The 27,609-nt window shown below is 39.0% G+C and overlaps 1 protein-coding gene across 1 annotated transcript in view; it reads left to right on the forward strand.

Annotated features, from left to right (window-relative positions):
• The window catches only part of RORB (RAR related orphan receptor B), a 188,749-nt gene that overhangs the window by 134,901 nt on the left and 26,239 nt on the right, over window positions 1–27,609 (forward strand). Inside the window, exons 3-4 of the mRNA XM_001144112.7 lie at window positions 2,343–2,484; window positions 10,135–10,536. Coding sequence (XP_001144112.3) covers window positions 2,343–2,484; window positions 10,135–10,536 — 544 coding nt within the window. The remainder of the gene's footprint in view (window positions 1–2,342; window positions 2,485–10,134; window positions 10,537–27,609) is intronic.

Genomic DNA, 27,609 nt, shown 5'->3' on the forward strand with positions numbered 1-27,609 from the left:
TGAGGTTTTAGTCAAAATGGCACTGTACACCACACTATTTTTTTTAAATTCATGGAAAAAACCCACATTTGTAAATATGCTACTTTTTTCTGCAAATACAGAACTTAAAAATTCTCTTCAGAATTTGATGTCAATGTCAGCACATTCAGTATCAACCTCTGAGTTTTCATAATACTGTTTTCAAGTCAACATAAACAACCCATTCTAAATAACATCAATTCAGCTTGTGCACTTATTCAAATTTCTATTCATTCAATAAAATTTGGAACGCAATCTCTTTTTCATGCCAAAAACCTCATTTGCAATAATGAGCAACAGATAAGCAAGAAACGAGTCGTAATTAATGTCAAATTGGTCTTAAATTAGGGCTGTAGCTGTGACTTCAGAAAAGTCTTTTCTGTCCTGTCAACTCTTTTGCTAAGTAGCACTAGAGTATCCAAAGATAAAAACCACACAATTCTGTCTTAAAATGTAAATTTCAAGTCATCTTTAATCAAGACTGATGGGCTGAGGTTATGCTTCCTGACAGTTTTCATGGTATATAAAGTACATCATTTCAATCCCTGGGAGCTTACGTTTGATCTCCATTCTAAGATGCTCCATGAATTCAGTCAAACTGGACAGTCAGATGTCTCATTCTGCAATCACTGGTTTATTAAATAAGGAATGCACTTGGATCTATAGGGATGAAACTAGTCCCTGTTGAATGGCTAAGCCAGTTGGGACTCTCTCTCTCTCTGAGGAGATGCTCGGCCACACCTCCGTGTCTGAGTTTCCTCACAGGTTGATCAAGCTCTCTTCACCAGTGCCACACTGAGCCATATTGGAGCTGAAGACAAAAGGAGAATGAATAACACAGATCGTTTCTTTAAACTATTGGGTATTTTTGCATTAGTGTAGATTTTTAACACATTGTGTTAAAATATTGTATTTTCTAATTACAAAAATTTTAGACGACCTTTAAATGTTGTGGGCAAGGTGTTTGCCTCACTAGGCGTACCTAGCCCTGGCCCTGCTTGTTCATCCTGTAGATAGTTGAGGAAACACAGAAGCTGTTTGAGGGAAGTCAGGGGATCTATTCCAGGCTTCTCTGCAAGATAGGCATTGAATCTACCATTCCTGAACTTTTCTAGACTTCCTCCATCCAAAAGATGATGCTATGGGATATCTCTTCCCAAAATTTCTCTTAGAAAGCTTAATGTAGACCATGATTTTGCTCATGACACGTTGCACTTTTCCTTTTTTGCTCTAGACAATTCAAAAGCAAAGAGTAATTAGGGAAATCGATTACATGAGTCAGTGAATGGACGAATGATAACTTATCTATCTCGAGAAAATGCTTATTTTCCCCAATAGAGTTTTCTATAAGACAACTAAGGAGAAATCTTTTAAAAATCAACTCAGCTGTGGATTTATTTAGACAAGCAGTGTATGGTCACTGGCAGTTCATTTTGTACCTGATGAACCCAAATGTACTTGCATGAAGACATCTTACACTGAGTAGCCTGACGCCAAGTAGAGACCATTCATTCAGTTTTTACTTAGTACTTTTTGTTGTTAGACAGCTTATATATAATATTTTCTTTTTTCAATGGTGTGGTTGATTATTAAAAACAACTTTCCAGACCCAATCACGGTGGCACACACCTGTAGTCCCAGCTATAGTCTGAGGCAGGAGGATCACTTGAGTCTAGGAGTTTGAGGCCACAGTACACTATGATCCTGCCTGCAAATAGCCACTGAACTCTAGCGTGAACAGCATAGCAAGACACCTCAAAAAGTAAAAAAAAAAAAAAAAAAAGACACTTTTCAGCTGCATTCGAGCCAAATTCAAAAATTTTATGGTGGGGAAAAACACATCTTAGAAACTAAGAAAACAGTAGTGCATACTCCTCAGTGTTGCTTTTTCTTACCAATACCTCAAGTTCCTCACCACCACCACAGCACTTGACACAAACCTGTGTGATTTTTCCCATCAAGTTCTGTCATGTTTGGTTTAGTAATCTCCTTTGCTACTCCTTCCCCACTGCTCTTTGCAGAGCAGAAACTTCTGTTTATTTCTGCATAGAACAGCGCAGCTGCAAATGTCTTTAGCAAACATTGATTCAAGGAATGAATGAATGAGTGAATGGGTAAATGAATGATACCCTCATATCTTTGCAGATAGCATCTATTTTCCCCAGCAGAAATATCTGCAAGCCATACAAGAAAAGGTATCCAAAGAGCTTTAAAAATTAAACTCAGTTATGTTCACTGTAGAAAATGTAGCAAATGTATACATTAATGTTCTCTGTTTCCCTTCTTATAAATCTGTTTCCCTCCCCTTCTCTTTTTCCCTCAAGGGATTCTTTAGGAGGAGCCAGCAGAACAATGCTTCTTATTCCTGCCCAAGGCAGAGAAACTGTTTAATTGACAGAACGAACAGAAACCGTTGCCAACACTGCCGACTGCAGAAGTGTCTTGCCCTAGGAATGTCAAGAGATGGTAAGACATTACCTTCCTGTTTCTTACTTAAGCCCTTTCAAATGGATGCTTTGCTGGAGTCTATTTAAGCTGCTGGAAGAATTCTAGATGAGGGAATTGGGGATAAGAAGAAAAGAAAATCACTGTGCTGGTAGTGCATTACAAGGAAAAGTAAGAATATACAAAAATAGAGCATTGCCTATGAAATAAGAAAGCCCAGACTTTACCGTAGCTCAGGGAGCAACTTGTGCTAACTAGGTTTAGTGCAAGCCACATAGGCCTAGGTTGAAGGTGACCATCTGTCTAGGTTTGCTTGCAAATTAGGGATTTCCTGGGACATGAGACTTTCAGAGATAATACCGGAAAGTCCTAAGCAAACCAGGACCACATCTGAGTATGTTCACTGGGCGGGTCTGACTGGGCTTGCTTACTATGTGGAGACACTAAGGAATTGCATATGCCTCTATGGGAAGCCTGGAAGTCCTGCTGACTGGTCATAGCTACCCAGAGGAGGAATTGGACTATCTGAGCCCATAATGAAGTTTCCAAAGGCTAGAGCGAAGTCCAAGTCTTAGAAAGGCTGTGTAGGTGATGTCTTCCTCAGAATGTCATACCTTCTACACTCCACCTTGACGCCCACCCACACTGAATGGCTTGGCTTCCCAAGGGAACATCTTAGAGTAATGAAAGAGGACAAATAAACTCAAACAAGATGAACGAAGAGTTTCACCTAGCTTTGTTTTCCGTTTTCATTCATTCATCCAAAGTAATTCTTTCCCTGCTGACATTGGACACATCACCCTTGTATCATACAGTGAGTGGCCCTGAATCCTGGGGCCATTTCTGTCTTGTTCCCACTAAAACATCAGGCTCTGCTTAAAAGCACACACCTAAATGTTTGTTGAATAAACGATGGAAATCCCTTCTACCTAGAGCCTAAGACATAGACAATGCCCTGACACTTTCTGTCTTTATGTCAGTCAGTGTGGATTCTGGGCCTCTGGTCGCACTCCCTCTAGTGAAATTCAAGGCTGTATAGACACACACAAAACAAGAAACTTCCAAATTTTAAAGAAATGTGAATAATTGGCATGCATTTAGTATAAAGGGATTTCGTGAGTGATTAGATTCTTTACCTTTTCTCTAATTCCCAATCCATCTAAACTTGTCCTGCAGAAAAGTACACCTATAAAACAAATTTGACCAAAAAAAAAAAAAAAAAAAAAGAATCTGACCTGAAACCCTTCAGTTTATAGGTAGCTTCTAAAGCTACAAAGACGAGGTTTCCAAAATTTTTCTATTAACTGATTTTTTTTGTTTTACTTGTTTTACTTGGCTCACTAACCAGATATATTTACTCCTAAGATAAATTTATAGCAATGGGTACTTCTGTATAATCAAGGCAAATAAATTAAGAGAGAGGATTAAGTAGTTTTTGATACTTATTTCGTGTAATTATATGGGAATCTGAGTTGATGACTTTGCACTTCATTTCTACCATGTGGCAGTAGGTAGCACTTTAATTCGCAGTATCCGAAAAGCTCCATTAATAATTGTGCGAAGAGATAAGCCATAGGGTATTTGATTTTGTTACTTCTTCCTACAATAAAAGGAAGTATCTTTCTGGAAGAGCAGGTCTGAGTCTGTGCTGGTGAACAGAATCATGGGCAAGAGATGAATATATGATCCCAGGCAGATTCAACAGATTTAGTGACATCAGCCCACAAAATTTAGATGGTCTGAATCCTGTAACATAAAAGAAATGTGTCGGGAGGATGGGAGGGTCATTTAACAGAGCCACAATTTATTCTCAAGGAGGAAGGAATTCATTGCAGCACATAAACCTCTATGCAAATAAAAGCAATATAGTGTCTAAGGACACTGAGGATTAAGAATAATGATTCATTTCAACTTTAGGTCCAGAGACAATCCTGAGGCTGCCGGGAACATCTTCAAAAATGCCTCCTAAGCACATCTTATGTGAAATTTATCATGAGGAGAAATGGTCAGGGGGGTGTGGGTGGGGTGGGGAATCTGGAGAAGAAGGGGCTGTAGCAGAAGAGAAAACAAATGATTCTCTCTAAGAGAAAAAGCTGCCTCTTCACTATATCATACAGAGAAAGTTTGGTCTGAACCTTGATTAGAAAGGGTGCCTTATGCCAAGTAAATTATGCTAATACCAGGGAAGCTGAATAGGTTTTATCTCCTATTGATAAGTATTGCCTAGTATGTAGTATTGAATGAATCAAAAGCCCTGAAATTATGGTTGATTACCTATGTCTAGTAAAGGCTCAAGAATGAAAGGCACGGTTATTTCTGAATCAGAAGAATCCCTACCTTCTTCTGATTCAGCAAATATTCTTAAAGTGCTCTAGAAATTGTACCAATAGCCAAAGTGAGGTGCCCTCATACCTAACTGCTTTCTACAGCCCCCTACTTCCCTCAGAGATAAAGTGGCATCTTCACTTTGGTATATGCATTTGCTCTCTGTCAATTAGGCTCCAAGAATGTTTATTTCATCATACCTGGCTGCTTAATGTGGCCACTAGGAAATAGCTTAAAATAACTGTTGAAAACACTGGATTTTCATTCTTTCCTGAAATTTCACTGCTATATCGGTTTATTAGCTATCGAATATATCAGTAGCCATCAAATTTATCAATAATGAATTTGTTCAAATTTAGCTTAAATGAAGAATCAAAAATCAAATCCACTTGGAAACATATACGTGTGTCTTTATGTGTATAAAAAGGTGAAGACGTGTGCATGTGTGTGTCTGTGTGTGTGTGAATTGGCAGCATGCATAAGCCTACTGAATCTTCTCCATCATTTTATTTTTTTCTTTTACCTACACCCTTTACAAAGGAATCTTCAGGATAACTGTTTCCAATTGTGCTACTATAAATTGATACTCACTAGTGTATGTCCTCCCAAGTGGCATGTCTCTACAAAAAGACAGAAGTTGCCCTAAAAGGACAGGTTTCACAGATTAAGCTTCTATCCAGAACTACATTGCCCAATCCACATGTCACTATTTAAATTATTTAAATTTAAATGAATTTAAATTAAATAAAATTTAAAATTCAGTTCTTCAGTCACACTAGCTATATTTCAAGTGTTCATTAGGCACATGCAGCTTGCAGCTACCATATTGGAAAGCAAAGAGAACATTTCAACATCACAAGGAGTTCTGTCGGAGAAAAAGAGGAAGGAGAAGAGAGAGATTTTAAAATAATGAATAGGCTTGGGTAGATTGAATCAGACTTCTAATACAAAGCCTATAGCACTAAAAAAAGGGTGGCAGAAGAGGCACATCTCTGAAGCTGAAAAGAGTTAAATTGAGACCAGTTTCATTGGTAAGTAGCAAAATGTAAATATAGAGAACTTTACAACCGAAGGTAGTAGATAAAATGATTTTGGAAATTTATAGAAAGTCATAGATGGATAGTCAGTTGGGCTCTCTTGAAACCAAAAACACATGTCCATGTGCTGTGTTAATAGAAATCTTTGAAGGAGCTATGACTTTACCTTTTAGTTATATCCAAAACTTCTATTCCATTTAGAATACCACAATTCAAATAAATATAAAATGATTTCCGATACTTTCACATAAAATTGTTCTTTAGTATTATGGGATCAAAATGAGGGTTAAGAGCATATCATGAGCAAATACCACATCATTGAATATTTATAAGCACTTGCAATGTATACAGAATTGTACTGGTTTCTTTAAGAGGTAGCAGTTTAACAAGAGGCTGTCTTTATACACAAGTGAATGTCATTAACAGAATAATTCAAGTTTGAGAGGGGCAGACAGTTAAAATATATGCCAGTCTGATTAATATGTAGTGATAAGAAGAATGCTAATATCTGAAATATTAACATGGCCTTTGTTAAAATAGTTCTATGCATACAACAAATGTATTTACAAACAGTGAAAATGAATTATGTCAAGAAAGTCAGTAGGTTTATTTTTGCCATGTACTGTAAATTTTTTCCCAAATTTGTCACCACTGTTATTGCAAGAAGAGGCACAAAACTGAAACACTGGCTCATCAATGTTTCTGAAATAAATGGAAAATTAATTATAGAATACTATTACAGTCATTGTCAGTGAAGTCTTTGATTTAGGATTACACCTGAAATAACTCTAAAATGTAGTAGTTTTAAGTTGTTTCTTTGAAAATATTTCAGTTGCTCAGTGACCTGATAAGTCAATTTTGTAAAAAATGCAGAGCTTTTCTTTGTTGAGTTTTTAGATGTTACCCATGGCAGAGGTCTTGGCAGCATACTCTTTTGACATTGTTAGCTTGTGATTATGATGTCTGTGGTTAACAGCAGATTTCTGTGTCCATCAGCTGCAGGTCAGTTCTATAGCTCTGCTGATTGTAGATGGCCTTGCCTGGGATGACCAAGGAGGTCTGGCTCTGCTTCACATATCCCCCAGCAAGCTTATCCTCTAGCCAGATAGCTCAGTCATGTCCTTGTCATGGTGAGGTGCACAATCACACAAGCCTTTTTCAAGTCTCTGCTGTGTCACATTTGTCAATATTCCATTGGTCCACAGTAAGTCACATGACCCTGGGCAGGATGCCTGCAAAGAATGAAAGAGCACTGCAAACTGACATGGGGAAGGGCATGGAAAGAAATAGACAAGAGGAATCAGGGTCATTAATGCAATCAGTCATCTACAAAGTATATTTCACCTAAATACAGAGTATACAGAAATCTAAAGCAAGGATTAAATGGAAAAGGGTTTTTTTTAAAAAAAACACAAATTTATGTTTTTGTGTTAGAAGAGGTTCTTATTCTCAATCTTTAATTCCTATAAATTTTGAACCAATAAAATGCAAAACTATTCTACTAAAATAAGTCGGAAAGTAGATCTACCCTAGCTAAAACAAAAATCTTGATCTATAGCAATGGATACAAACCTTGTATTCACTTCCATAACTCTACAACAAAGAGCTATTCTGAACCTACCCAAATGCAAAGGACAGAAGGGCAGCAAATAAAGAGCTCTACTTTCCTGGGGGAGAGGGGGAAGTTCTTTCTGAATCAATATTTATAGTTGTTTATTTTTTCCCTATACAAAAGGTGTTTTTCCCCTAGAGAATAATATGTAATAAATTGGTTAGAAAGATGTAATATAAAGATACAGAGGAACCTTGCCCTACAAGTTACTGTAGAATTCGGTATGTAGACAAACTGGAAATGTCACTGCAATTAGTAAGCAAATAAATTTGTCTATGAGAATCAGAATCTAATAAAGGTAGTGTCTCTACAAACAAAGTTAAAAACAACCATCTAAATAATTCAAGACCATGTAAAACCAACCATTAAGATGGAAAGGGGAGTTTAGTCTGAATGAGTCAGATTGTTTGTCTTCACACAGAAAAAATTACTAGATAATTATCACTTTGTTTTCCTACTTAGGCAGCATCAGAGAGCCAGAATGTAGGGGTTGGTTGCTTGGTTGGTTTGTTGTGTTTTGTTTTGTTTTTTGAGACAGAGTCTCCCTCTGTCACCCAGGCTGGAGTACAGTGGCTCGGTCTCGGCTCACTGCAATTTCTGCCTCCTGGGTTCAAGGGATTCTCCTGCCTCAGCCTCCCGAGTAGCTGGGACTACAAAGCACACACCACCACGCCCACAAGCACATGCCACCATACCCGGCTAATTCTGTGTGTGTAAGTGTGTGTGTGTGTGTGTATGTGTATTTTTAGTAGAGACAGGGTTTCACCACGTTAGCCAGGATGATCTCGATCTCCTGACCTCGTGATCTGCCCGCCTTGGCCTCCCAAAGTGCTGGGATTACAGGTGCGAGCCACCGCACCCAGCCCTAGAATGTAGGTTTTTAAGAAGGATTAAGAAGATACAGAAAGAGTTTGGCTTCTTCAAACCCAGCCCTCACATCCACAATCCAGCAGGCAAGAAGGAGGAAAACATGCCCCAATACCCCCAAGTGAATGCGACACTTGCATTTACTTCCCCTTAATCAGAACTTAATCACCTGCACGTACCTGCCAGTGAGGGGGCTTAGGAATTACGGTCTCCATTCTGATCAGCCTATGCTCAGATAAATATGGTAGCTCTGTACCCAATGGGAAAAGAAAATGAATTTTGGAAGAATATTGGAGGAGGAGGGTGAATGGCAGCTCTTTCAGACTGTGGGAATCTCTTCTGTGTTCCCTTTGTGCTAGAGAGTTCTTAAGCACTTCACCATTTAGATATTCTCAGAAGAGCATCAACCCTCATGATTGAATCCAGGAACTGAGCCTTTTTCTAAACTCCATTTCCTTCTTTCTCTATTCTCTGAGCTCCTAACACCAAGAGGTGGTGGGAATACCGTCACAAAAGAACAGCAAACAGAAACTCAGGGAGGAGCCTCCAAGTTTGTGGTAGCCCCCACTATTAACATGAGCTGAACAATGCTTGATAATTCAAACAAGGTAGGCCTGTGACTCAGGATGTTCACATCCTAAAAAGGCAGTTGACAACCTGTGAGGAGAAATGTCAATATTCACAACAGTTCAGGAGGTTAAATATCTTAAGAAACAACACACTGAAATGAAAGCACCTTGATATTACCCTGTGACTACTTGCGGCACTTCTTCCTTCTTTTTCCTCAGACTGCTGAGAATATTGCCAGAAGAGATAGGAAAAATAAAACTTGGGAGTGGTAGAATGAGAAAAGATAGTTACTGTTTTGGTCACTTGCTAGGCATTGGATGCCCCAAATTGCTATTTTCCAAAGAATCTTATCATTTGATCCCAAAAGCCAACTGAAGGCAAATGATGCCATCACTTAAAATTATGTTTATCACCCAGCCCCATGCCTTTGGTCTTACCCAACACACTATTTAGAAAATCGGCCTGGCCGGGTGCAGTGGCTCACATCTGTAATCCCAGCACTTTGAGAGGCCAAGACAGGAGGCTCACTTGAGGCCAGGAGTTCAAGACCAGCCTGGGCAATATAGCAAGGCCCCGGCTCTACAAAAATTAAAAAAAAAAAAAAAAAGCTGGACCTGGCGGCATGCACCTGCAGTCCTAGCTACTCAGGAGGCCAAGGTGGGAGGATTGCTTGAGCCCAGGATCCCAAGGTTTCAGTGAGCTATGATCATGCCACTGCACTCCAGCCTGGGTGACAGAGCAAGACTCTGTCTCTTAAAGAAAATTATTATAAAAAGTAAAAAGAAATTTGAGAAAGAAAACAGAAAATAGATTTGAAAGTGAAATACTAGGGTCCAATCTGGCAATCTAGTAATCCTAAAGATTAAGAGAAAAGTTAGTTATGAGTGTTGGTTAACATTTTAATAGCGGGTACTATTGCTAATTTGGTATTTTGGTTTTTTGCATTTTTTTCCACAGGTAAGAAAAAAAGAGGAAAACATGCTTTCTAACTTCGTGGCAATGAGAAATACATACATAAGTTTTTATATTTCTTCCTGGCTTAGATTTATTTCTCACTGTGGGCATAAACCAGGACAGGTACCCTCTGAATATAACCTTTCCCCAGATGTGGAGTGCAAATGAATGGGTTCTTAAGTTATGGTGCTAGACATTTGTGCATTTGAAGTTGAAGGGACAACCATCCCATGGCCCGTTGTACCTGAGGTGGTTAACGCGAATGATAACCACAAGTGCTGTTTTCTGCTTTTCTCTCCAACCCAGCTGTGAAGTTTGGGAGGATGTCCAAGAAGCAAAGGGACAGCCTGTATGCTGAGGTGCAGAAGCACCAGCAGCGGCTGCAGGAACAGCGGCAGCAGCAGAGTGGGGAGGCAGAAGCCCTTGCCAGGGTGTACAGCAGCAGCATTAGCAACGGCCTGAGCAACCTGAACAACGAGACCAGCGGCACTTATGCCAACGGGCACGTCATTGACCTGCCCAAGTCTGAGGGTTATTACAACGTGGATTCCGGTCAGCCGTCCCCTGATCAGTCAGGACTTGACATGACTGGAATCAAACAGATAAAGCAAGAACCTATCTATGACCTCACATCCGTACCCAACTTGTTTACCTATAGCTCTTTCAACAATGGGCAGTTAGCACCAGGGATAACCATGACTGAAATCGGTAAGTGGAAGTCTCCTCCCAGTGGCTTTTTTTGAGATTTTGCTTTGAATTTACCTTGGTCCTATTTAGTATGGTAATTTTCTTAAGACTTAAATTGAATTACTTGGATTCACAGCTTCTACTGAGAAAACAAATTGATTTTTAAATATATTCTAATAAATGTCATTTTTCCCCACCCCATAAAAGTTTATTTCAAGCAAAGGAAGAAAGAAGAAATTATAAATAGAAAGATGCTATCTGTAAAGAACAGATGCTATCTGTTGAATTTGGGTTCTCACTGAAGGAAAAATGTTATTGGTATAAACAGGGAAATTTCGGCATGTATTCAAAGTTGATGCTATTCAAAGTGAAATTGCTGAAGGATATAGAAACAGTGTGGAATAACCAAACGAACAGGGGCCCAACTCTTCCTCTAAGATAAATGGGGACAAACTTTAAGCAAACAGTATCTCAGCTTCCTTCTTGGTGAAGTCAGGGCGATAGACCAGAAGACCGCCAAGGCTCTTGGAAATCTGAATTCAAGAATTCCATATGGGATTCTGAATTACAGCAATGAAAAGAGTGTAGTCTGGAATCTTATAGAACATGAGAGCAACAAATAAGCTAGTCATAGGCATGATTGCATCAGAAAGCTGATCCTCTTTCCTTCGATTCCTAAGGAGCGATCTTCAAGAGTGCCCTGCCTTAGGCAAGCTCTCTTCTGACCCACTGCAACTTTGTTTTACTCCATCAAACTCAGGGGTCTATTAGATGTTTAACCAGTTAATCTCATCTACTAACTGCCATAAAAATATTGAAGTAGGTTTAACACATTACTCTCCTGGGTAACAGGGTTGCATGTTAACAGTAGCCTAGAAGAGCTAAGCAAACAGTGGCGATGTGATCCCAGGCTTCACTGCAATATTTAGTGTACTGGAGAAAGCAGGCTAGAGCTCAGGAACCTTCAAGGGCTCTTTACATTTCTTCAAGGGCTCTGCCCAAAGAGGTGGCAGAGCAGAGCAATCAAGAACTGTGCTACCTGAGTTTAAATCCCGGCTCTTTGGCTTACTATTTAAGCTGGAGCAAGTTTCTCAATCCCAGTTCCTTCATCTTTACAAGGGGGAAAGCATTAGTTTGTAGCTCACAGGGACATTGTAAAGCTTAAATGAGTTAATACGTGTAAACCATAGCAAGGTTTGGCACTCAGGAAGTGCTCAATAACTCTTAGCTATTACTGTTTTATGCTACATGCTCAGTCACCTTCTCTGTCTAACCTGCAAATAGGAGCCTAAAGCCTACAAGTGTTTTAAATTAAGCTGCTGTGAACACATAATGAAATACATGGCCATATTCTTGGCTACTTGTACCATCTGGTTGAGGAAGAAGCGATGTTACACAGTTATAAACCTGAAGCGTTATTTCTCCCTTTTAGCAATGCAGCATGTGACAGTGAGTAACATTGTTGACAAAGCACCTGTAATGACTTTCACAGCTGAGAGACACACAAAAAAAGAAACATCAACTAAAATAACAAAAATAGTTAATTATTACTGTCATCCTTAACTTTGTTTTTACTATATCATGGGCCCTTCACACGTTTACTTTTCACGAACATCTTAAAAGATAAATTAAAATAGTATTTCTGTTATACAGATGCTGAAACCGAAGCTTAGAGATGTCTCATAACTTCCCAGAGTCCTATAATTACTAAATGACAGAGCCAGGGTTCACCTCAGACAGTCTGATTCCAGAGTCCCTCCACTCCTCTGTTAACCTGCTACCTGCCATGGGTCTCAATTCATAGACTGCATTGTCAACTAATAGGGACGGTCATTTAAAATAGTCATTCAAACTTTTCAAGAGGGAAAAGGCACCTTCCTTTGCATTTATACTACTTAATATCTAAGTTCCTGAGTCTACTATTAATTTGAGAGATATGTTTGAATCCTTATAAAACAAAAACTCACAACAGTGGAGCAATCTTCTGGCCTATATTCAAAAGGGGAGTCTTCTAAGAATTAATAAATCATAACTTGTTTATGATTTAGCAACCACATTAAATATTATGGAAAGAGAACTACAGCCAAACCATCAGGTCTGCGTTACCCTGAACAAGTCATTTTTCCTCTCTGACCTTGAGTCTATTCTGTGAACTGACAGAACTGGACTAGAGAATCTCAAAATTTATCCAGACACTCTGCACAGACATTGACATGCAAAATAAACTCGCGTATATTTTACTCAATTATTTCAAGATACCTCTAGTCTTTAGATATCTTTAAATATGTTTCAAATTTTGGAGGATTTTTTCATCAGACATTTAGGGATGCAAATGGACTGTCCTGCCAGTGCTCTCAAATTTAGCAGACCCCTAAGCCTAAATAGTGGTTTGGTTCACATTTCGTTAAAACAGCAATGCCACCTAGTGGACACAAACCCATTCTATGACTGTTGAATCTAGGTACCAATGAAGAGCCACAATAGTATAATATACTGTCTTTCCTGCACCGTCCAAAACATTGACACTCATTTCACTAAAATATTAAATCCTTGACAGTATCACTGGGCAGGAAGGCATCTGTGGTATAGTGTGGTGGCTAAGAACTCTGCTTCTGGAGTCAAAGTGCCTGCATTCAAACCCAATTGTGCCTTTTCCCTTAAACAATTTACTTAACTTCTCTGAGTCTTAGTTGTTAACCCAAGCCAATAATAGTCTTTATCTGTGTGTGTGGATTAAGTGAGTTAATATTTATGAGTTCTTAGTACAATACCTATCATATGTAAGCACCATTATTATTAATGTTATTTTAATTGACTATTAGTATCACTGGTTATTGCAGATAATATAATTACCTTTTATCGAGCACCTACACTGTGATGAGCAAGTCCTATTTAAATTCTCATAACAATCCCATTATGCCTGTTATGTATTTGTATATTTTACTGATGGAAAAATCGAGGCTTAGAAGTTATATAACTTGTAAAAAGCAAAGAACACGTATAAGCCCATATCTGAGTAACATCAAAACCCATTCTTTTAACCGTTATACTGTATTTCCTCCCACCAATGGCAGCTCCTCACAAGTTGATTGCCATTCTCACCACAACACAGGTTTGGTGTTTGCTGCCTACCTGACCTCCTTCTAGGCACTACAAACTGGAGCTTTCAGAGTATGCACGCTGTCATTTTGACTTGATTTGATTAATGGGCATCTAAACCAATCTGGTTGGTGGCAAGCTGCCATAGAAAAAAACCCTATGCATATAAAACAGAAAGTCAGATTTTGCCACATCCTGACTGGGTGAATTTGAGATTATGTCACACCAAAAAAAAAAAAATTTTTTTTTTAAATTATACTTTAAGTTTTAGGGTACATGCGCACATTGTGCAGGTTAGTTACATATGTATACATGTGCCATGCTGGTGCACTGCACCCACTAACTCGTCATCTAGCATTAGGTATATCTCCCAATGCTATCCCTCCCCCCTCCCCCCACCCCACCACAGTCCCCAGAGTGTGATATTCCCCTTCCTGTGTCCATGTGATCTCATTGTTCAATTCCCACCTATGAGTGAGAATATGCGGTGTTTGGTTTTTTGTTCTTGCGATAGTTTACTGAGAATGATAAAAAATTTAACATCACCCTTGGCTACCAGAAGTCCTGATCTGCTTCCTCTGGATTCTAAGAGAATGATGAAATGTATGCAACTAGGTCATTATGCTTCTGATATTGGGTCATCTTAAAAGCAGATCGCTTTTAAAAACCAGTTTTTAGACCAGTCCATATAGACTAAGATCTCATGAGTTTGAAATTTTTGATAAAAACACACATGTAAGAACCATAACACAACTATATGAGCAACTGCATGCAGATCCCAAAAAGTCAGTTTTTGAATATTAGCAGAGTCAGGAATACTCTCCCAAAAAAACAAACTTGTCTTGCTGAAAGTTCACCAACGAAACTACAAAATTCCTAGGTTAAGGGCTCTAATGATAATGTTTGATATATGGAGAAAAATGTAGAAAATCATTTCATGCATTTTAGTCATTTTGAGCCTCACACCAGTTCCTTCAGGTGAGCAGTGAAGAAACCATTTCATTGTACAGATAAAGAAATTGAGAGTCTGAGACAGTGAGTGATATTCCTAGGACAGAGAGTTAGTTAAGTGATAAAGCTTAAATTCTAAGGTTAAGGTTAAGTCACTGTCCTAGACTGCCAGGCATTTTTCTTCAAATACCTATTTTTGAAATGTGCCATACACTTGAGAAGAGCAGAACGAGGTTTCTGCCCTCACCATCTAGGAGATACCAAGAAAATAAATAGTCATGGCAATTCACCACATCCTAAGTATACGTTCTGGGCGGGATGCTACCACACTCTTCTGGAGGTGAGGGAGACGGCAAGTATTGATCAACCTGAGCCACATCTCTTATCAGGAATGTTTTATTCCCCTAGTTTTGAGAATAGAAATAAAATGTGGGTAAGCAAACAGAAAACCATGAAACATTTCAGGAGTTACATCCTTGGGTTTTTCTAAAACCATAGGAAAAAGAAGCCATGAAATGAAAGAATGGCAACAAGTAAGCCGAAAATTAATATTTAGACAGCAGTATTAACTGGGTTTAGCTGGAATTTTACTTCAAGCTGGCGTGATGGATGTGTTATATCTTTAGGGATAACATTTTGCAGTGGTCGGTGGCAGGGAGAGGAAGCTAGCTAAAAGATGCTCCGCAAACATGCAGAAAAGGAAAGTAGAACATCTTGTCTTCGCTCCACCACTAACGAGCTCAGATGAGTTGGGGAATTCTGCAGGACTAATACTCTTAATGAAAGCTCATTTAAGCTGGAAGTGATTGGCAATGTATCTACAACATCTCAGACAACAAGACAATTCAAACAGCCAAACAACATGCTTTTTTATATTTAAAAAAATCCATCAAATTAGCTACAATGCTAAGGGTGTACATTGCCTTTTACAAACATCACCTTGGTTTGCTCTTCTATTCAGTAACTTTCTCTCCAGATAAAGACAATGAAATGTGAATTAATTGATCCCTTCTTATATAGTCTTTAACATAGACTTATTTTCATATTGCTTTCGTGTTCTATTTATAGAACCTGGAATGTTAAGCATCATAAATAAATATAAATCTCTTTTTTAAACATTCACCTATTACAGAAACTGAGTATTAATAGTTAAAGGAGATTACAAAGAGGTATTGGCCTAAAAGCGATCTAGTCCCTGTAATGTACTACTTCATTCTATTAAGGCTACATAAAAATACAGAAGATTTTACTAGTAGTGTTTTATTTTGCAGAATTCTATTAAAAGTGGTGGTGTTTCAATTGTGGCTTATTAAGAACCCCAAGCAGATGCTTTGGTCTTAAAGCAGCACCTTTAATGGCATATGCTTTTAAGGATAAATATTTTATAGTGTTTAAATCTATTATGCACATCTAACTACCCATGCAGAAATGGTGCAGAGAATAGAACTTAACTCTTGCTATATATTTCCTGTGTCCTGTGATAGAACCTGTATCAAATACAGGTAGGCATTCCATTTAGAGGTAACTGTCCGATACATCATTAAAACAGATAGAAGTAGACCAAACTAGCAAGAAAAATTACTTGAACAATATGGGAAAAGGAAAATTCAGTGTTTAGCTCTTTCTTCCTTGCCTTGAGAGGAGACATCTTGTGAACTTTCATTGTCATCTAACCCCTCTCTCACCCCCACCCCAACCACACACCCTTTGCAGGCAATTTAGGGAAAGTACATTGAGATTGGGGGTCCTAACTCTGCATACTAGCCATGTGAATATATTCAAAATTAGTCCAGCTGTCTGAGATTCTGTCTCACCATCTGAAAAATAAGACAATTGGATCAAATGACTTTTAAAGACTATGGTTCTCTCATCTTCCAGAGAGCTTTGGTCATGTGCATTAATATTCCCCCCTTGTTATAGCCACGTCACAATAAGAGTAGGGTAGAAGAGAGGAGGGGACTTGGAAGCAACTAAGCAATTCTGAATGATGCTGAATAACTTGTCCATGGCAGTAGCCAGCACACTTCCCTCCTGGAGAGCAGGACGATACTCGGGGCTTTCACTGAGTGAAATGACCCAGCCAAACATGCAGTTAACAACCACTGTCAAATCAGAACCGTGCACTAGCCTCTTCTCTCCGTCCATCCTCCTGAAAACAAAACGAAACAAAACAAAACAATAAAAACAAGAAATCAGATTAAAATGAATGTCAAGGACAACCAGGAGCAGCTCAAGGAAAGGGTAGTAGCCAATCCCAAATCACTCCAAGTTCATGTACAATCCAATTAAAGAGTGAGCTGCTGTACAGATGCCGCTTTAGGGCAAACGCACCTGTCCTCCCTAGTTCACTACAACCTGATCACTTCCAAGCTCCTCTTGAAGAAAAAGCAAATATGTTCATAAAATGAAGATAGGTTCTTTTTTTTTTTTTTAGACGGAGTCTGCCTGTCACCCAGGCTGGAGTGCAGTGGTGCGATCTTGGCTCACTGCAACCTCCACCTACCAGGTTCAAGTGATTCTCCTGTCTCAGCATCTCAAGTAGCTGGGATTACAGGCCTGGCTAACTTTTGTGTTTTCAGTACAGACAGGGTTTCACCATGTTGACTAGGCTGGTCTTGAACTCCTGACCTCAGGTAACACACCCGCCTCAGCCTCCCAAAAGTGCTGATATTACAGGCGTGAGCCACCATGCCCGGCAGAAGATATTCTTGACTACTGAGGGACCAAGCTACCTAAGTCACCTGGGTCATTGGAGAGGGACTTACTTGACTCTTCTGAAATTTTAGCACCACCTTGTTCTGTGCCACAGAATATCTCCCAAAGCCTGCTTATTTCCAAAATCTTGCTTTCTATCTCAAAAAGGAATTCTCCCAGTTTGGGGCCAATTTGTCATATTCCTAGGACCTCTACCATGGTTACATCTATAGTATTAACCAGTCTATGACCATGAATTATTGTAGAGGATACCTGGAGCCACGGACTCTACAGTTAATCCCTAGGGTTATTTGAATCCATATCTTTCTAGATATCCTCTAATAACCCTGCAAAGATGGTCTACAATCACCTAGTAACATGTACAGTGCTTCCCCACAACTGCAATAAATGGTAGAATGTATACAAAGCACTTTGTAACCAGCCAGTTTCCAAACAAATATATGATTTACATCACAAACAACACACACATATATGCTCAATTCAAGTACTCATAGACATACATATCTACTTACAGTACATGTGTGCATATCAGTCACTACATGCTTGTGCCTCTGTCAATACAGTTTTCCCAATGTGCTAGCAATTCATTAGACTACATTCATCTAAAGCACCGTTTTTATTTTGAGTTGAAACTATGCAAAATTTATCTTCCTCAGTGTATTTCTCCTGGAGATACTAGTTTGGTATTACATTTTGCCTTAGAATTCAGAACCTCATAAGAAGATTCTAAAATCTACCACCACCACCACCAACAACAAAATGTTATTGAGAAGCTACTGGAAAGCCAACTCCATTTTAGACATTCAATTTCAAAAGCCATAGTAATTATAAAATATTCTACAGTAAGCAAAAGGAAAGGAGATTTCAGGAGGTTCTGCCTGTGACTTGGAGGAGCAGGGAATGTTTCTACTTATGAAGTGACCTCAGAATCAGTCCCTAATGACAGTTTCCACATTAAATAGTATTTCAAGACATTATACTGCAGAGAAGCCATACGTTTAAGGCATTGCAAGCTTTGACACTGGCTTTTAGAGCTGTGAATTACTTTTCCACTGGTTGGGGTGAATGTATTAGCCACATTTTCAAGCACCCATTTATGGAAGAGCTGGTAAGAGTTAAAATACCACATGGGCTATGGAACCCAGAAACGCCAATTGATCACAAGGTTGACGGGGATTAGCATACTTTGGTGTGATTAGCATGGTATGCAACCAATTTAACAGGTGCTCTCTGCTAACCAATACAGGATTTATTTCTGTGATGTTTGCAAATGTGGGGAAACCTGTTGGAAATTGTCCCAACTGGAAAACAATTTTTGTTTTATTTTATTTATTTTTTAAGGTAAGCTTTCTCTTAAAAACATAATCTTAATACTGAGGAGAATGAATTTGCTATTTAAATTTGAGGCATGTTTATGAGGCCTACTGGGGAACTGCTATTTGGTTTTCAGCAAGATTTGTTCTGGAACAATTTGACACAATAAGGAACCATCAAAAACCACTATTTTAAAGCTTTAGTCAATTAAATGCATTATTTAAATTACCACGTACTGTTTAAAATTTAGGGTGTTTGAAAATATAAAAATGACCTTCAAAGATTACCTCTAAATTAGTTCTTCCTAAAGGTCAGAAATGCATTGACTAAACATCCAAAAGCGTGGTGAGGTGGGGGAGAGATTGCATCTGTTTAAATTAACAATCAATCCATATGTCAACAAAATTCAAATGGTGAAAATCAATCCTAGTGATGGCCCTGAGCAATTTTCATAATGAGATTTCATCATCTGTGACCCATTGGTTGTCCTTTGGTGGCGTGTGGAGGTGCAATTTTTAAGAAGACTAAAGGAAGATTTTCCATGGCCTCTGGATTTTGCTGTTTTGATTTGTCCTATCTAAGACTCTTCAAGTGTTTGTAAGCCTGTAAACTATACTCTCACCTTCTGTAACTCTGCAAGGCTTCTCCCCCATGCGTCACAACAAAGAAAATTCTCATGTCAGCCAGGCGCAGTGGCTCACACCTGTAATCGCAGCACTTTGGGAGGCCAAGGCGGGTGGATCACATGAGGTCAGGAGTTCGAGGCCAGCCTGGCCAACATGGAGAAACCCTGTCTCCACTAAAAATACAAAAATTATCCAGGTGTGGTGACACGTGCCTGTAATCCCAGCTTCTTGGGAGGCTGAGGCATGAGAATTGCTTGAACCTGGGAGGCAGAGGTTGCAGTGAGCCAAGATTGCACCACTGCACTTCAGCCTGGGTGACAGAGTGGGACTCTGTCTCAAAAAAAAAAAGGAAAGAAAATTCTCATGTAGCCTCTCCAGACTCAAGTTGTCAAGCTTCACACAGACCTTAGAAAACATCGCTGATGCCAAATCCTCTTGCAGATGGAGGATCAAATCCCAAAAAACTGAGTTAAATAGGTTAAGCGACTTCCCCAAAAGCACAAACTAAAAGACTGAAAGGGACCATGTTGGCTTCCTTGGTCTTACTATATAACTCCCTTAAAACTTAAAACTCATCAACTGCAGGACATTTAAGTAAATTAATCTTTCTGACTGTTCTGTGAAGGAGATCTTTTACTGTAAAAGTTCACTTTTAAATGTAATCTTTTAACAATAGATTCTTTCTCAATTTCGTCAACTGATTTCAAGAAAGGAAACTCTAATTTCCCAAAAATTAGACACACACTGTTGCAATACAGCAAAATGCTTGTGATCCAAAACAGCTTTCTGTTGTTAAATAAAGAAAGCACTCTCTTAGATAGTTAACTTGTTTTTCCTGCTTGTAATTTTTTCCCTGCTTTGGATATACTCTGTTTAAACACAAATGCTATGTAGGTTCTTTCAGCTTTACTTCCTGCTTTCTTACCTTTTATTAGAAAATGCTATCTTACTTGAAGCCAGGCGCGGTGGCTCACTTTGGGAGGCCGAGGCGGGCAGATCATCTGAGGCCAGGAGTTTGAGACCAGACTGGCCAACATGGTGAAACTTCATCTCTACTAAAAGATACAAAAATTAGCCAAGTGTGGTGGCTCGTGCCTGTAGTCCCAGCTAGTTGCACGACTGAGGAAGGAGAATCCCTTAAGCCAGGGAAGCAGAGGTTGCAGTGAGCCAAGATGGCACCACTGCACTCCAACTGGGCGACAGATCAAGACTCTAACTCAAAAGAAAAAAAAATGCTATCTTATTTGAGCTTCCTAAAATTTGAGAAAATGTTAATCACTTTATTAATCTATTCATTCAATCTTTGCCCAGCTATTACTGTTACTTGCATTAATCTGATTTTTTAATTTTTTTCCATTTCATAGTTTATTGAATTGTGTTTTATTATATTTTTATTATTTTTAAAAGTTAGCATAGTATCTTACATTTTGTCAACATATTTTTTCTGAAGAACTCTAGGAGCAAATTGGTCTTAGAATATTCAGGTCTGCATGAAGTAAAAATCAGTTATGCCATTCTCTGATATGTCAGTTGGCAATAGAATTTGCATGTAAAGGAGATTGAAAGCTATCCTGATTGAGGGGGAAGTAATGAGTGGTTGGACCATGAACTGAGCCAACAAATAAGTTATAAATTATTGATGCCCCCAATTTCTGCTTAAAAAAACTTGAGGAAACGAAATGCTAAATCTCCTACTCTTCCTCCGAATCTACAGATCACTAATAGATTACTGTCTTAAGCTTAAATATATCAATGGTTTTATTCTGACAGCAGAATTCTATTTATGCTAAAAATAACGATCTCTAAAGAGGGATTAGAAAAATCAGAAAGGTCTTTAAATGACACTGTCTTTTCTGACTTTGCCATCAGTGACAAACCACTAGACTTGTTCTGTCTAATGACAGAAAACAAAACTGGCTGTCTGTTTTGAAAAAGGAAAACTGTGTGTGCATTTGGTTAAATGTTTCACCTTTCCACCAAGTGTTTTAATATGTTTTAGTTACTGCCTAAGAGCACAGATTCTAAGAAATCTTGATATTATGAAAACCTAATGTAGGCACTTAAAACATGCCTTGGGCAAGTCCATAGAGATATCCTGCCACTAATTCACAGTGAATCTCCTAAGAATTCCATTTTCGCACTAGTAGTATAAACTAAACAGAGAATTCAGTGGTACTCTAGATCCTTAAGGCAAGTGACAAATTAAAAATTCATTAATCACTTTGAGGCTGAGATACGGTATTTTTAGGAAGAATACTTCCAACTTAAAAAAAAAAAAGTCCCTTGTGGAGAAAAATGAATAGAGGGTATAGTTCACCAAGAAGAAACCATTCTTTCTCAGGAGGAAAAAAAAGAGGGAGGAGGTGGGAGCAGAGAATTACGAAGTTCAGGAGCAGCACCCTCTAGCGCTATATATAGCTCTGAGGCTCAGCTTTCTTGCCTTGGCGCAGTTGGGCCTCCGGTGCTCTTGGTAATAACACTGAAAGCAGCAGTTTTTAAAGATATACTCAACTTTCCCCACTCCCAGGATGTGGCATTCTAATGAAACTACCCGTGCAATCCGTGTCTGAGACATTGTAGCCTTTGGAGAGCGCCATTTGCTGAAATGTCTAGTGAGAGCTAAAATAAGCCGCTTTGGTGGAAAAAAAACCCGCTGAGTGGTTGAAATCAGAGCTGCAGAAGGTCACTTGCTATTTTAGTAACTGCAAGCTGGTCCTCATTTTATAACATCACAGTTATAAACAAGACATTGTCACCTTGCTTGTCAGTTTACTTCTTTTTCACCAAAATAAGCAGATGTAGCCCTTTTTCTTTCTACATAGAATTAGGTAATTTGGATGACTTGTTTCCAAACTTTGCTTAACTGTGTGGATCAATATGTAAGAGAAGTTATTTTTCATATATTTCTTTAAACATTGCTTCAAAATATTATTCTTACACCTTTTTACATCGTCTGATATAATTGACCTTTTAAAACTCTATTTACTTGTATAAACCTTATCACGCACATCTCAATCATGCTGTAAATCCTTACACTGGACTTTCTTTCTTACTTCTTTGATTTATTAATAGATCACAATGAAGAGTATTGAGGATGGGGTAGGATATGTAGAAGTCCTTTACAGTCTCAGGGGGGAGAGAGAGAGAGAGAGAGAGAGTAAGGAGACTCAGCTAATTTCTAGGATTATTTAGATACAGTCCATTTGGAAATGGAGGAAGGAGGTTAGGTCCAGCCCCAGGGTTCTATAATTATTGCACACACTATTGAGAATTACCATCAATTTTATTCGTTTTCCCTTCAAAAATTTAATTTCTCTCTTCTTATTGCATACATCAAAAGTAAAGATTACCGTTAAGACTTCTAGGGAGGTTTCACAATTTTAACAATATTTTAAAATATTTTTTCATCAAAGTGATGCAGAAGTATATTTACCTATATCAATTATTTTAAAACTTTCTGAGACTTTTTTTATTTGATTCACACATTGTCATTTCTATCCCATAAAGTTGCTCAATATATAAAGTTATAAATTCTGTTAATTGAATATAAATCTTGGATTCCAATAAGCCTTCCACAAAGAAAAGTATCAGGGTCAAAGTTGAAAACAAAACAGCAATTTTTGGGGGGAAAGAATTTCATGTGTTTATACATGTGAGAATATAGAAGGGAAAGGGAGAGAAAGTGATAGCAAGTGATTGTTCATGAAATTAACAAATAGAAAATGAGGAATGTGGATTTAATATTAACCTGCAATACACGCCCAATTTTTCCTTGCCTGCATCAATGTTCACTTTTTGCCTTATCATGATTAAAAGGAATGACTGGACAGACTGAGCATATAAAATTGTTTTTCTCTTTCCTCTATATCATTATATTAACTATCAAAGCAGCCCACATACTCTTAGTAAATTGAACAAACCTCTGTCTCACTGAACACATGTAGGGAATCTTAACTACTGAGAAGATGTAGCTGCATTTTCATTACAAGTTTTCTTTCACACCCACTTAAGAAATCTCCAGCCTCATCCGTGGTCTCAGGAAGAGCAGAGTGTAGAGTTTATGTGCATCACCTTTGGAGGTGGTAGAATTTCCCATCAGTTAGTTATCTAGGCAATATTCCTGTTGGACTTACTATTCCAGCACAGAGCATACTGACTTCTTCTTTGACATGTACCATCTGCCGCCCAAGCTAGTCAAAGAAGCCAACAAAAACTGAGCTGAAAACAGCTGCAATCCAAGTTAGGGTAACGGATGAAGGATGTGAGATTGCCCAGAAAGATTCCATATCCTCTGCTCTTTTACCTCAGTCCCTTTTGTCTGGACTTTCTCATGTGGTTGGTCCCTAGAGAGGACTACATTTACTATTACCTTTTCTACTTTTCCAAGCAAGGACTCTTGAAAGTTCCTTTGGCTCCCAACAGAAACTTTGCATACTGTATTCATTGTCTCTCCTTTGGCCTTTCTTTTAAAATCCTTCTCCTCTTTTCACAACTGCAGACTCTCAGTCTAAGCAAACCATCTCCTTGGACATTCAAGCATCTTTCTAATTGACAGAATGAGCCCTCCAGCCTTGCTCCCATGAGACCAAGTCTAGCTGTACCGCGTCTTGTATCAAGCTGAGCTTTGAGAGGGTCAAGTCGGTTTTTGCACATGGCTCACCTCTGCACTGCAGAATAGTGAGAGAAAGTGGAGGAGGAATGTGTCTGCAATTGCTGCTACTGTGCTTTTGCCTTCATTGCCATTCGTAATAAGTCTTACTTATAAAAGAGATTTGACTTGTATTTCCCACCACAAGGATATGGAAAATAATTTTGCATGCTTACCATTTGACTTCAAAGCCATTCTGAGTGCTTAGGCTTTAAGATCATCAAACAAAGGATCAATCTTAACTCTTACAAATCCTTTGCAAAATAAAGCAGACAATTGAAGGAAGGAAGAATGGATAGACAGATGGACATCTTCAACATTATCTTCACTAACTCAGCGTTGGTTGAGCACCTACTATATTTAATATTTTGTCTCGGTGCCACATCTGCTGGTCCCATGTATTCTCCTTCAAAATTGTCTTGACTGTAGCTCCTCCACTCCATCTCTGTCATTATGACCTAGTTCAGACCTTCCTCATAGCTTGCGTGAATTTTCACAACAGCCTGATTAATTTCATGTACTCACTAATGCCATCTCATCTTTGCCATGACTAAAGTCACCTTTCTAAAACAAAAACCAAGGCCGGGCGTGGTGGCTCACGCCTGTAATCCCAACACTTTGGGAGGCCAAGGTGGGCAGATCGCCTGAGGTCAAGAGTTCGAGAACAGCCTGGCCAACATGAAGAAACCCCATCTCTACTGAAAATACAAAAATTAGCCAGGCGTGGTGGTACCCACTTGTAGTCCTAGCTAGTTGGGAGGCTGAGGCAGGAGAATCACTTCAACCCGAGAAGTGGAGGTTGCAGTGAGCCGCAATCATGCCACTGCACTCCAGCCTGGGCAACAGAATGAGACTCTGTCTCAAAAATAAATAAATAAGACAAAAAATAGACCATACTTTACAGCTCCTACTTTACAACTTCGGTTGGTTACCGGTTATCTCTGAATTGGTAAAATTCAGAGATAAAATCCAAAAATCCTACAAGATGAAATTCCTTGACCTGTTTACTCAGACATCCCTACTTCAGTCACAAAATCTGTCCACCCTAGTCTTATTTCTCCTCATCTCCTCCATGCACCCTGTGTTGCAAATATACAAGACTTCAGGCCAGGAAAGATGGACTCGGTTTCAAAACATTGCTTACTAGCTCCATAGAAACTGGTCTAGACTCACTTGGTCTTTTCTTTTTTTGAGACAGAGTCACGCTCTGTCACCAGGCTGGAGTGCAGTGGCCTGATCTCGGCTCACTGCAACTTCCGACTCCCTGGTTCAAGGGATTCTCCTGTCTCAGCCTCTTGAGTAGCTGGGATTACAGGCACCCGCCACCATGCCCAGCTAATTTATTTATTTATTTATTGTATTTTTAGTAGAGATGGGGTTTCACCATGTTGGCCAGGATGGTCTCGATCTCCTGACCTCGTGATCTGCCTGCCTTGGCCTCCCAAAGGGCTGGGATTACAGGCGTGAGCCACTGCACCCAGCCCTCGCTTGCTCTTTCGAAACCTCACTTCTATCCTCAGTAAAGGGGAGACTGGTCATAAAGAAGTAAAGGTTGTAAAGATATAAGATGTAATGTCAGAAATTACCTAGCCTACAGCTAGCTTTCTATCTGTGCCTTCATAACATCATTCCCTCTACCTGGGATACATCTTTCTCTTCTCCATGTGACAAACTGTGCTCATCCTTCAAGACCCAGGCAACTCCTCTATGGTTATTTTCCTGCCCCTACCCCCAGACTAAGTTAGCCACTTTCTTCTTTGGGCTCCCACAATAACTGTGGGCATTTATTGCATCATGATATGAAATTATATTATTGTAAGATACTTTAAAATACAGGCAAGGGTAGGGGATGGTGGCTCACGCCTGTAATCCCAGCACTTTGGGAGACTGAAGCAGGTGGATCACTTAAGGTCAGGAGTTTGAGACCAGCCCGGACAAGGTGAGGAAACCCTGTCTCTACTAAAAATACAAAAATTAGCCAGGTGTGGTGGTGGGCACCTGTAATCACAGCTACTCGGGAGGCTGACGCATGAGAATCACTTGAACCTGGGAGGTGGAGGTTGCAGTGAGCCAAGATCGTGCCACTGCCATCCAGCCGGGGCAACACAGTGAGACTCGGTCTCAAAAAAAAAAAAAAAGAAAAGAAAAGCCAAAATCTTTGTTTTTTAATCTGTACCTTGACCTGATATAGAGTACCTTCTCAAAAATATTTGGTGAATGAATATATGAAGGCATTATGCTGGGATCTGCTGTCCAGTTCTTAAAGAGCTCATAATCTTAAAGGGTGTGGGACAAACAGAGGGATTCAAATAACCACAGTATGAGTCTCACTGGAACAAGGGCTCAATTGAGGCAGAATCAAAGTGTGATGGCAGCCAGCCCTTCTTCCTGAGGACATGGTTGGCAGGGAAACTTTCACCAGGCATGACCATCCGGGTTGAGTCCTGAAGCATGCCTGTGGATTTAATTTCCTATTTCCTTAACCTTCCCACATATTTATTGTACCTACCCTTCCTCATAAACCATAGACTCCTAAATTTTGATATCAGAAGGCCAGAGAATCCTTAAGCTTTGGCCAACAGTTCCAGGCAGACATCGTAAAAGAACAGATAAAGTTTTTCACAATACAATTGTGAGTGGCAATGATAGTCTTGTTTATAAACCCTGAAGCCTGTAAATTACCAACAAATCAGCATGTCTTTGAAAATGAAAACAAACTACACCAAGAAGATAATAGTTTGAAAACTATAAAGCTATAAAATCTTTTGTTAACATTATATACCTACTGGAAAGCAAATATGTTTTTTTAGATTCTAAGTAATTAGACTGCCCCGGTGAAATTGAAAAATGATGAGACATGACATACCAATCTATTTTAATATGATGGATAGAGTAATTTTTACCCTTTTTATACCACAGGAGAATGTTCAATAAAACTTTGAATATAGGATTTTTTAAAGAAAGGATTTTGTAATATCATAAGCAGTGCAAGTCTAGAAATGCTCAATGCTGAATCCATTAGAGTAGAGCTATCATCAGAAGTTAGCATTTGGTAGCATCTTCTACATGTATTATTTTATTTTGATTGAAAAAGTTGAAATATCTTCCTTCTGCAGGATGGATTGCAGAATTAAGTATCTCCACTGAATTGTATCTCCATTGGAGTCATCATATTGCTCCCCTGATGACAAACTATGTAGACTGTCCTAATAAGGATAACTGGAGCTACCATTTATTCAGTGTTTCCAATGTGCCAGGCAATGGTCTGTAGGAGATTTTTGTTTAGAAAATTTATTAGAAGCTTAAGTTTACAATTTTTTGTTCTCTACATCACTGAAATTTAATTTACTTTGTACCCTATATACCAGAAGCTTAGTGAGATAGAAAGGAGACAGCCAAATGCTGCTTTGAGGGCTGTCCTGGAGAAATGGGGTTGGCCATTTAGAAACAACAGAACTTACATTTGAAATGGCGCAACCTGAAATACAAGAAAATTTTATTTTCAACTAGTGTTCAACTAGCAGGTGGGATTACAAGGGACCACCTCCTAGCTCTAGCCACCTTCAGGGGACTCACAGCAGGCTTGTTTTGTTTTGTTTTGTTTTGTTTTGTTTTGTTTTTGAGATGGAGTCTCGCTCTGTCGCCCAGACTGGAGTGCATTGGTGCGACCTCCACCTCCCAGGTTCAAGCGATTCTCCTGCCTCAGCCTCCTGAGTAGCTGGGATTACAGGCGCGTGCCAC

Source organism: Pan troglodytes, chromosome 11 (assembly GCF_028858775.2).
Source record: "Pan troglodytes isolate AG18354 chromosome 11, NHGRI_mPanTro3-v2.0_pri, whole genome shotgun sequence".
Classification (NCBI taxonomy): Eukaryota; Metazoa; Chordata; class Mammalia; order Primates; family Hominidae; genus Pan; species Pan troglodytes.